We start from the raw sequence: 12,345 nt of genomic DNA, 5'->3' as shown, positions 1-12,345 counted from the left end.
GTAATAAAGGAAGTTGTTTCTTACCACACTGATACGTGGTCGGGCAACACTCTCCTTCCGGCGGTGGCAAGGCTGTGCAATTCTTTCCATGAGTTTTCATCGGTGTTCCGCAATCTTGCACAGCGCATGCGATGTCACCGCGGAAACAATAGCAATGCTGACAGGGCTGGGTCGAGTAGATCAAGTCACCGTCCTCGTAAACTTTTCCTTCGTGGTAGCACTGCGGTGTTGCTCCTGGGGCTATCGTGGTAGTCATAATTAGACCGGGCGTTGGTTCAACCGTCGTGGCGAGTTCCTCGTCGTATTCTGTTGAAGATTTACAGTTATAATCCAAATGAAACATATACAGAAATTAATCTTGATGAATGATCAAAATTGCTGAATACTGATCAATACAATTAGTGAATCTTTACTATACAAATAATCTTATTGTATCAATTAAATAAAAAAAAAAATGAAGGGAGAAAATTTTCAAGTAAGCTTAGTTAGAGTTTATAGTTTACATAGTCGACGAAAATGCTTTGGGAGGATTAGTGCTTTTCAAAATTTTGTCGATATCTTACATTTCTTTCAAAACGCAAGTAACATGGTGTAACAAAAATTCACATTTTTTTTATCACAATGTTTCGCTGTTTAATGCCGTTTACAAGAAACTTACCGCAATTATATTTGACAGGACAACAAATTCCCGGTTGATAAACAGGCTTGCATCCAGCGACACGTAAAGTACACTCCTGCATGACGCAAGTAGTCCTATTCCTGATACAGTAGCAGAGTTCGCAAGGATTCTGAGGGTCGGTGGGTAATTGGGCACCATCCGCGTAGAACCGATCGTCAACATTACATCCATAATTGTCGTGGAAACCGACCGCCGTAGAACCGGAAATTGCTGGCGCGCTAGTAGTCGAGGTCAACAGTTGTACCGGCACTTCTGGGCAGGTGATGACAGGACAACACTGATCCGGGCGTTTTTCAACCGTGCAGTCTTGGCCAATCGCCTTGGTGAAGGGACAAACCCTCAAGTAACACATCAGCATTCGATTGTGACACGTGCAGTTCAGGCATGGCTCGTTCGTTATGATTCTATCGCCCTCCGCATAGTGTTGAAAGTTATAGTAGCATCCAGCTGTGGCTGTAAATTAACAAAATTATTTGGAACACTTATTTGTGTTTTTCTTTTAAATTTATATAGAGATTAAATTTTTTGAGTTGAACTGGATTTAAAGAGAATAATTGAATTTTTCTAATTAGTTTAAAGAGAATGAAAGATTGCATTCTATTAAAGAATATGCATTACAGAGTTATGTGAATATGTGATATTGAAGGTTAAAACGGTGCACGACGTTCTTAATATTCATTGAAAGAATTGAATCGTTAAAATGGCACGTGTTGTCTGTTCCACTCCGATAGAAGCTACAATTAACCTCACGTCGTCGGTAACGTGCGTGTACATTGATTAGATTAGGAGTAATGAAAGTCGTCACGGCGTACGTACCTCCATCGTATTCTGCTACTTGTGTGCTATCCTGGTCATATACAGGCGCTGTAACAGAAAAATATATACATTTCATTTCATGTTCTCATTATATGATCCAATGATTCAAACGTAATAATTCACACAAATTATTAGCAGGAGTTTGTATTTATAGTTCAACTTAGTTCCCACAGTTCTTTGATTTGAGAGCTATATTAAAAATAATCTAAGATTTCAAAGGTGATAATACTTGCAGCGCTTAAATTATGAATAGTACGCGTGCCAAACATGTAAATAGGAAATAATTTATTTAGTGGAAAAGTGTGTAAATCCCGTACCAAATATTAATTTTGTTTCTATATTTACATATTTCGCTCAAATTATCGATCAATTTATCAAAATTAACAAAATATATATCTTTTTACTCGTATCGAACTTTTCAATTTTTAAACATTTTAATAATTCCTTAATGATTTCTCAGATTTTTCTTAATTTTTCCAGACGCATGGAAATACTTATAAACAGAGTTGTGCATAGGACGAAAATAATATTCATTTCCTGGAATTCATTATAGAAATTCCAACGTTGAAATAGCGTATGTACGAGGCTAAATAATCTAAGGAACTCTATTTCCCATGAAATTTCATAGGGAGACGAGTCGTGTCTCTGCATGCAGTTTATCATAGTAATTACCGGCGGGATGCGTTTGTCCGGAGGGTGAGCCGGGCTTTAACAACGGAGTGAGTCAAAGCGTCATATGGCGCGAGCGTACGTGGGCGAATTCTCGTTAACACCCTCGCCCCAGTCGAACGAATTGTATGCCGAGTGTGCATGGAATACAGAATTCTTTTATTTTTTTCACTCTATCTCTTGCTCTGTCTTTGCCATTCGTTTATCCTTATATCCTTGCTAGTTTTCACCGTCGACGAATCCATAGTAGAAACGCACGTGCACAAGCTTCGTTCTATCTCTATCTTTCGCTTTCGTTTCGTCTTTATCGTTCGCCTTACACGGCGTCGTTTTCGCAATTTCTTCGGAATTGAAGTGCTGCGCGCGCGACTCGAGAGTTCGATTGTTTGTGAAACGCGACACGCCACCCTTTGCAAGGTACAATCGCTTCTCGCCATTCTTCCTACTCGAACAATAAGCCTCTCTATTCGCCGATAGGATCTTCTCTTTCTAGGATGTTCTCTTTTTCCGGTTTACGTCTTCGACTCGCGTTTATTGCGAATTTCAACGAAGCCAGATTTTCTTAGAATGAAAGTTGGATATTGGTTACGAAAGAATTTGGAAAGTACGAAGCTATTATTGGCGGAACTAGTTGCAAGAGACTTTAGATAGAACGGAAAGACAGAAGTCTTTTGATACAGGATTTTACTGTTTAATATTAGATAGGTGGTTTTTCTGAAAATTGAATTCCTTAGAATTTGTATCGAGATTAATAAAGATACAATAGGCTGAATAGAGGAATAATTGTTTCTTTCTGTGATCGTTTCACATTTCAGAATATTTTCAGAATTTATTGTTATAAATCTTTATTAGAATATTTTTGTGCTATACAGTTTTTGAACTGCAAATGTTTCTAATATTTCAATAATGGTGATTCTATTCTCTATCTATTCTGTGTGTGTACTTTGATTTCGAGATACTTGTTTCATAAGCTACTGACGTGAATGTGGAGAATGTACGAATTCGCAAATGACGCGCCGTCCTCTTTTCGAAAGTCTCTGCTTGTACTTTTTTCTTTGAAAACCGTCCAGGAACTCTTTGAAATGCACAAAACGTCTCCGTACGCGGATACGTGCATTGCGAGGCGAAGGATTCGAATGTCCAGCATGATCCCTTCATTGAACGAACCGTGCTGGCAGATTTATTATATGGCGCTGAAGATGCTTCGCGAACTCTTTTATGGCTCATATTACGATCTCCTTTTTTTCAAATCGACTACCTTGATAAATTTTAATACCATCATCTCGGAGACTGGAGTCGAATAGACCTGATTAGTGCGAAGTGGAATCTTTCTTCGACAGACAATATTTCATTGAATATTGATCATATGACGTAGCTTCGAAACGTTGAAATTCAAATTAATTTCAAGCTTCCTTTCAAACATTGACATTTATCTTAGAACTTCTTTAGAACATAATAGACCTAAAAGATGTAATAGTTCTTTAAACATTTACAAATCTTATATATCTAAAAAAATAGAAAACAATTGCTGAATTGGTATAACTTTTCTAACATGAATGAAATTGTATGCTCGTTCAATCCATTTTTATTTAAATTTCCATGTTCCATAAACTCTGTTATTACATTATTTCATTCATCGTTAAGATGCACTCACTCCGAAAGAACGTAACGAATGCAGATGATTTTCTTTATACAAAAATTTTCCTTTCTATTTCACAATGAATCAGATTACATTTCGTTCCAGATTCGACCAAAAAACCTATATCCCAGCTGACGAGCACTACGACGTGGAGACCGCTCGATCGGAAGTCGATCCGCGACTCGAAGGCGCGAGGTTGAAATGCGCGGCGTGTGCGTTTCCGCACGGTGTTCCCGGCCAGCCACGGTAGAAGATTCGCGTTTCCATCCTACGTGCTTTGCTCGGCAAGCCAAGGCATATTCGAGAATCAGCATTCCAGCGCTGTGCGGAGCGTGCAGCAGGCGTCGGTTTCCAGCGAATTGAATTGTACTGGGAAGCACACCGTGGTCTGTGAATGGAAGGGCCATCCGTGTCTCTGTCGCGAGTCCCACGAACGGATCCCAGCCGCGTGCCTCCACGTTACACGGACCCAGCACGTACTACGCGTATACATATATATCTACATATACATACTATATATAAGTTGCTCCATCGAGACGATTCTTGTCTTGCACGATGGTCGTGCTAAATTATTACGGCTCGTTCGGCCCTTGCCAGCAAGTAAGGCTTCATCGAGGTGTCGGCGTGTCGCACGAGATTACAATCTTGGATCACTCTGTATTCATTCAACAGGAACGGACAACCGATGAACGAGCAAATTTACGGCAACTGTGCCCGGTTTTTTTCTCCGCATTTGCAAGAACCTAGATGAACGTCTGTCGAGGACCCGTTACATTGTCTCTGCTTACTGACATCCGGCCATGTAAATGGACGAAGGGACGACAGGTGCCACAAAGAAAGTTTTTGTATTGTTGGGATAAACAATTTGTTCGCTCAGCAGGGCGAAAGATATCGGAGAACCGGTTCTTTTTGTTGTGAATTTCTTCTGTATTCAATTTTCATGCAGAAGATCGAAAAAAGTAACCCGTTTGTCCAGTGGTTCGATCTTGATCGATTTAAAGAGTCGATCGAATTAAGTGGAATAAATTGACGGAGTAACGGCATTATTGACTGTCAGAGATATTTCTGTTCCCGGAAAGATGAACTCTAACAACAATAATATTTCATTTCAATCTGTAATCTATAAAAAAAAGTTGTTGTTGCCTCTATTTATTAATTTATCATTAATATGTAACAGTTCGATCAAGAAACTAATATAAATTAATTGAGATACTTGCAAAGTACATATGCTTATCGAAGAAGGAAAGTTCCGGTCGTTTCGTTCCACGTACAGGTTCTTCGACCACGGAATTGCATTGCATGTAATTAACCAAGGACAAACAGACGGCCTTTGAATTATCTCTGAACAATAATGGCGATCTCGCCTCGTGCGGCGAGGAAAAAATTCATACGTTCTCGTAGGAACGGTAATCGAGGCCGAGCTCTTATTCATCCTCAGAGACGCACGATTCATTATATAAGTCAATGTTCTCCGGTTATTTAGCTCTTACTCGCTCCTTCGATCGAGCTTTTTATTGCCGAGTCTTATGATTCTCTTTCCCTCTCGGTCGAGCGTGTGTTCAACGGCTCGTACAACGAGCTGTTGCGGTCTCGGAAGAGGAAAAGAGGAGAGAGCCAGAGAGAGAGAGAGACAGACAGACAGAGAGAGAGTTTGTGGAGGTTGGTCAGGCGAGCGAGAGCAAAGGCATTGCGCGCGCGTTATGAAATCATCCCGGCGGCCTTGCCTCGCGAAAGTTCATTACCATCAACCGCACACGCTCTGATGAGCACCTGGCTTTCTGCTTCCCGGCGCGTATCGCGTGCACGAAATTCTGCACTACGTGTCTCCCAAGGTCGCGGTTACCCTGCACCGCAACCGCCATGAGGATTTCTCTTCATGGCGATGGAAGATGAAAAACACAATGAAGTAATTGCAACCCTTGTTGCGTCAGATGAAAAGCTCTATTACGAACAGACTCTTTGACTGGAAGATCGAGAACTTCGTAACTTTCTGTCATTAGTATTTTGTCGGTAGTATTTGGTTTGTTGGTTGACATTTGGATGATGTATAAAGTTACGATTCTGGAAAGTTCATTATGGTTCATTGCGATTTGGAAGATTTATTGAATTAAGAAAATTTCAAATGGGAAACGAAAGAGTAATGAAATGTTACTGTTTGTACTAAAATAAAAGCTGGACGTGATAACGTAGTAGAAAAGAAACATGAAATAGCGAACTATATTCTACAATATATTTTGTGCTTCATATTCTTCCCATAAATCGGAGATGATAAAAGTGAAGCCAAACTTTTTGGCGGTACATTGATGTGCATTTTATACATAATTATTGCATCCTTCTGATGAGATCTAATATTTTCCTTAAGTAGGTAATCACTTTATTATGGAAGAGTTGATATTTATAGTTAGGTTAGGATAAGTTCTACGATTAGGTTAACTAGCGAGTTTCATTAATCATCAGTGTGCTACTCGTTTATCAAATATCCACTAATGCCTGAATAATTAGGTCGTCCATAGAAGGAAGCTCTTCTCTCAACAGAAGCTACAAAAACAGTGAAAAATCATCTAGCAATCTCGCGTAAATCAACATGATTAATAATTTTCAATTTCTAGCATTTATGTTTACCATTTTTCGCAAAGAGGCTCGATTAACTTGTTCATTATCCCATGTTTAGAACGATACTTTCTAACATTAACATACACAAGCTCTTCGCACGCGACGATAAATTGTACGAATGGCAAATGATGACGAATGACTATCGTCGTTAGCGTTTACGTGAGAAATTAAAGCTTCCCTAATGGGTCGGAAAGTATCGCTACTTGTGCTCTTCCGACATTCAATGTCAATGTCATTGGTATCGAGCGTGTTGCATTAAGAGAAGTTGACTAACCGGTTCTGGCGTAATATCGCGAACGTTCGCTCGCAGCAACGGGGCTGTTTCGAGGACAATTATAAATTATCTCCTATTTTCAATCGAGTTTATTGCCGCTTACAATATCGCGAAGCTACGGTAAAACGAGAATGAGATTCGAAGACAGGTGGCTAGAGGAATAACTGGTAGCAAGTGCAACTTCTTCTTGCGGTTCTGTTATGAACGATGGCACAGCTGTGGTTACTGAATGCAGATGTTCATCGTCGTTGGTTACTTCAGAAAACAAAGATGAAAACGTATTTTCGTAAGATTCGGAAGCTCTTCTGCTTGTAAATCTATCGATTCATCGGTTCCTGTTTTACGTATTATTCTTTATCTTCGAAACATCGTTTAGTTATTAGCAAACAAGTTTTCTTAGAGATAATAATTTCAAAGGAAATGGTTTATAATGTTTTATTAATGGAGGCATAGGATTTGCTATAGCGATGGTTTCAATCCATTCAGAACGAAATATTGGTTTCGCTTCATCGTAAATAATATGTGATTGTTTGATTGAGCTGAAACGAAGTGCAAGCTATCATTTGTGATCTGTAAAGGACGGTATTTCAAGAAAGCATTTCAACAAAATTGAAAAATCTCGGAAGATTCGATATGATCGACTGCAAAGTACATTTTCCGATAATATGTTCCAAACTTTACCAATATAATCATCATAATCGAGTCCCGTAACAACGTTGATGAAATTTCAAATGTTACCTACAGCGCGCATAATATATTCATAAAATGTATTCGTAACTGTTCGAATACTTTAGTGAGCCTGTGCGCGTCACGTTCAACTAGGCAAATTCGCAGAAAGGTCCGGTGTCACGCGTTTAAAGCACGAAGACCGTTTCCCAGGAGAGTAGCCTCGAATTCCAGGACCCGTGCCAGAGGCAGAGAGAAATTAATACGATCATTTAATCCGTGTCACGACGAAGTTGCACCCACGCGTTCCGTTATACCATACCTTTTGTCGAATGACCGCCGCTGACCTCATCACCTCCGGTAAGGTAGCGAAGAAAGGAGCTGAGGAGGATAAAAGGAGAATCAAGCGAAGGAATGAACGAAGACGGAAAATATGGGAACCTGTTAGGACGTACCAGTCACAAGGAACCCTTTTCTCAGTCCTGCCAGTTTCCAAGAGGATCCTTCGGACCGGTATAGTAAAACCGGGCTGTTCCATCATTTGTTCTTGTTCCCCGTTTAGGAGTTACTTCCGTCTTGAAATGTGTTTTCACGCCCGTGACGATGATCGTAAACGACAACGATAAGGAGCCGTGGTTCGCAAATAGAGTAGAGGAAAGTAAACGTTTGTTGGGACGATGCTCTGGCGCGATAGAGAGGGTGTATAGGGAACGGTATATAGAAACCTTGGAGCTATGTTGTTACAGAGTTTTCATGGCGGTAATGAAAATAGTAATTGGAATGAAATTATCGCGGTAGGCGGATGTTTTTAACGCCAGAAATACTAAAGTTTGCTTTTTATACCGTTGGAATAATCGTCAAAGAATCACATGCAATTATTTTAAATAAAACATCACTCAGCTTCGTGAGAATCACTCAGTTGTTGGCTTTTTAACAGTGTAATAAAATGAAGAATTTACTATGAGCGGTACTTTATCGTCAAGATTCCTCGCACCTCTGCTACCAGATACAACATATAAATGCTTTTAACTTTTTATTTTATGGGAATTGGAATCCTAAAACATGCACCGTTGTGAATCAACTGAAATTTCTATAATAAAATGATTAATTGTTGTGGTTATTCCGAAGAAATCCCAACGTTAATAGGTCAACATACCTTAACTGGTCTTTCTACGGTTAATTCAGATCGATGCCCTTTTCTTTGCCGGGGCAACGAATTCTCGACAAGGATTATGTAACCCTCGTGTACCAGAAGAAAAATAAGGCGTTTGGAAAACCAGCTAATTATGCAGGAGTGTTTGTACAAGCGCAGCGTGCGTGTACTCTTGTTAATGACGGTTGACCGCTACGTTTACTTTACCGCTCTTTTACACGTCCCGAATTTTAAGTGACGTTCGAATTCGCCGTTCGAAACGCGTGAACAACCTCAAAACCTTTTCCTTTTCTCTCGGTATTTCGAATCGCGTTTAAGATTCGAATACTTGCTGCTAGACAGTAGGATAGCAATTAATTACCGCGATAACGAGGAAAGATAGATGTATCCTCAAACAAGCGCCGAGACCCTCCTCAGGAGGCAAATAAACCGAATGTGTTTGCCCGAGCATGTTTGATACCGGCGTGTTATTTATCTGGCAAATGTACACGACCAAGACCAAGAGTCTTGAAATTACTCTGATTTTAATTAAAGATATCCGTGTCCAACGGCAAGGATGTAAAATCGATTTTGTTATTATTAGCCGGAAAGTTATTACTGTTAGACGTTTGTACAGATGAATCGATGTTAAGTAAATTTCATTTTTATCTGTCGCACTCTGAGACTGAATTATGAGTTTAAGTAACTCAACGGAACGAAAATAATAACTTCGATTATTTATTACAGGAGTGAATAATAAAATTAAAAATAATACAAACATGAAGTATATTAATTATCTATCCTTACAATGCAGTATTTTTATAAATAGAATGGAAATCTAGTAATGTGTAAAGTTTGAAGATTTTGCATTCCCCTTGTTAATTCTGTAGTCGTTCACAGTTATCTCTTTGTTACCGTGAGAGTTAAACGAAAGAAACCTTGAGATTTCTTTTAATACCAAATTGTGGTTCAATTTCTTATATCCTTCTAACTTATCTCATTCCTATTACAAGTTAACTACCAAACTTAACAAAACCATAACCAAGGAATTTTCTATTTATCGATAGAACTGAATAAATCTAAAAAATTTAACAAACTAAAAAATCGAGCAATTACGCTAACATTACGATGAGATAACTCTTTCACGTAACAGACATTCCAAGAATGACGTCGCATTCGCTGAAGCAACTAAATTATTCGATAATATTTTCAGGAAACGTCGGACGAATGGTTCGAGAGCTGTCGAAGAGAAGTCGTGCATGGTCCGATGGTTGAGTGATACTCGAAGATAACGACACTTTGGCCGGCATTAAGGCATAAATATGGAACGAGGGTCAGGTGCGGCGACATGGACCGTAAGTGGGCAACGTGGTGAGGTACGCGGTCAGTGACATCCGTGAAGCCATCTCTTCGGGACCTACAGGTTTGACCAGAATTCACAGCATCACGTGAATGCAGGCAAGTACAGGAACCGCTATTCGTGCAGCTGTGTAGCAACGACACGCATTTTTCTCTTCTTCCCTCCTCCACGTTCCACAGATCGTTTCCGCGAGGATTTCGAAATCTCGTTCCCGGTTACGACACGGATATCACTTTCCTGTCAACTTTTTTTCGAGCTCGCTCGTCCAACGCGTCGTCAATCAGAGACGTCGAATCGATCGAGGATCGATGATCACGGCTTACTCGTGCGGTCGATGAATTACACTGGGAACTGGATTCGGTTCATTGAATTCAAACTTTTTCTTATTTGCTACTCGAGATACGTACAAAATGTCTTTCCACGCGGTCTCGTTTTGAAACGATCGAGGCGAATCCCTCGAGGATGGGGATAATTTCAACGAAATTGTCGTTCGGAATGGAAAGACAAGAAGATTTCTTTGAATATCCGAGGCCAACCAGGAGTTAACGAAACTCGTGGCTTTTTGTCAAAGGAACGTTTCATGGTGATGGCGATACGTCGAGAATATCGACCTTTTTCTCGAATGCAAACGCCCCGCAAACGCCCCTCAAACGCGCCGATTTGATGGAAGAAAACCACGTCGGCTGGTTGGATCGAATTGGATCGAAGAACGCGTCGATCTCGATGGATGCTCGCTCGCTCGAAAGGGAAGCTGTGGCAAAAACGGCGACGATAGGTGCGCACGAGGGACAGGATCACCCAGTGATCTAGTTGAAAAAAGGAAGAATCGCGAGAGGAAAGAGAAACAGAGGGAGAGAAAGAGAGAGAGAGAGAGAAATGTACGGAGTCGTGGGGAATTCAATCGCTCCCCACGACCATTTGTCCACACCTGCTGTTCGTCGAACCAGCCAATTGTCGGCGGGGTGGAGGAGTGGCAGGTTCGAGGCAAAAACGTTGCATCTCTAATGAGTTCTCATTGACGATGCAACGTTTTTGCACGTCGCTGCGTTCGAGGTAACACGCTGTTCCGAGAATGATTCCCGACGGCTACGCGTTGCGACGGGAAACAGGATCGATGCTGAATCGTGGCGTTGATGGATCGCGGGAAGGATGACTAAGATCCAGCAAGTGATCGCGGTTGTTCGTATTTTTTTACCGTCCGTTTTTACCGTTTGAGTGAAACCGGAAGATGTATCGATTGATCAGATGTTGCAACAACCCTTGTGAGAAGGTTAATAGAAATTCTGAATCAAGTACGATGCGCTTGATTAGAATTCGATACAGGTGTCTATTAAGGTAGTTGAATACACAGAATGAAAATCGACGTAACAGAGATCCAATTCAGGAAGTGACGAATGTTAATTCTGTATTCCGATAGTTGTTTGTCAGTGAAATTAAAATTGATCAAACACGGAAGAAATAGAAGATTCTGACGCACACAGATATTACAGGTTCGAGTTTATATCTCTCTTTGTAATAGTGTTGGATATAATAGTACAGAACATACATAATTCAATTATGTAATAATTTTGTCCGGGTATAATTTCGAGGATTAACAGCTCTTAGAGTACTCTCTCTACTGACTTTCTTACCACGGATTTTGTGTTTTAGTCGACGAGATTGTGATCTTAGCTGTCTAGCTCTTGAACATAGTGTAATTAACTCGGTTGTATGATCTTAGACTAATTTTTAGAAAGTTAGTACACGCACATGCGTTTATTAACTTGTCTTTCGTAAGAATCTTGAGTATATTGCCTATCTTATTGATGACTAGGTAATCACCCAACAATGACCTCTAAAAAAATGTAGTGATTGATCTGGAGTATCAGCGAAACGAGTAATCTAGCAATCTAAGAGATACGAAGATTGTCAAAATCAGATTGTCAGCATTTGATCGTTCATTGAAACAGGCCTCTATAGATTTAGCATTGAGTACGCGAATAACGAAAAAAGATAGCAAATAAAATCGATTTATTTCTCCAACCATTAATCTGAACCAATTTTAATTCAACATTGGTACAGGGCCAAATGAAGTAGATAAATTTACCGACGTAACACTGTGTATTTTCCCACGAACTTGACCTTGAGTTTCACGTGACGTAACCCTGATGCAGGTGAAAGTGGTCTCTGCCTGCTTGCCTTTTGGAATGATTTTTGATGCAGCAACGGCATCATGGCCACAGGGCAGAGATGACTAATCGGTCCCCGATCGAATCTGTCAGTCGACCACGTTCGATCTATCGTTGACCGTGAATAGCAGGCGCGGTCAGGGATAGTCTGCGTATATACGTAATTCGAAACCGGCTCGACGTAAACGGAAGAGAACGTATACGATATCCCCGAAGAAAGCATGGCTCTTGTGATGGAGAAGAGTGGCCGCACTGGGACGACCCGAGTGCCGTCGAAGAACGAATATGGTGTGCCAGGTCCATGGGAAAGCACCCTGGGGCCCTCGACT

General features: G+C 40.5%; 1 protein-coding gene across 1 annotated transcript in view; it reads right to left on the bottom strand.

The window, feature by feature from the left end:
* Nucleotides 1-12,345, bottom strand: part of LOC117239711 (titin-like) — a 61,750-nt gene that overhangs the window by 14,938 nt on the left and 34,467 nt on the right. The window contains exons 3-5 of the mRNA XM_033505508.1: nt 1,496-1,543; nt 659-1,132; nt 25-306 (exon numbers count right to left, since the gene is read on the bottom strand). Of these exons, the coding sequence (XP_033361399.1) occupies nt 25-306; nt 659-1,132; nt 1,496-1,543 (804 nt within the window). The remainder of the gene's footprint in view (nt 1-24; nt 307-658; nt 1,133-1,495; nt 1,544-12,345) is intronic.

Source organism: Bombus vosnesenskii, unplaced genomic scaffold (genome assembly GCF_011952255.1).
Source record: "Bombus vosnesenskii isolate JDL3184/JDL3185 unplaced genomic scaffold, Bvos_JDL3184-5_v1.1 scf7180000014105, whole genome shotgun sequence".
Lineage (NCBI taxonomy): Eukaryota > Metazoa > Arthropoda > Insecta > Hymenoptera > Apidae > Bombus > Bombus vosnesenskii.
This window is presented reverse-complemented; position numbering and strand designations above follow the sequence as displayed.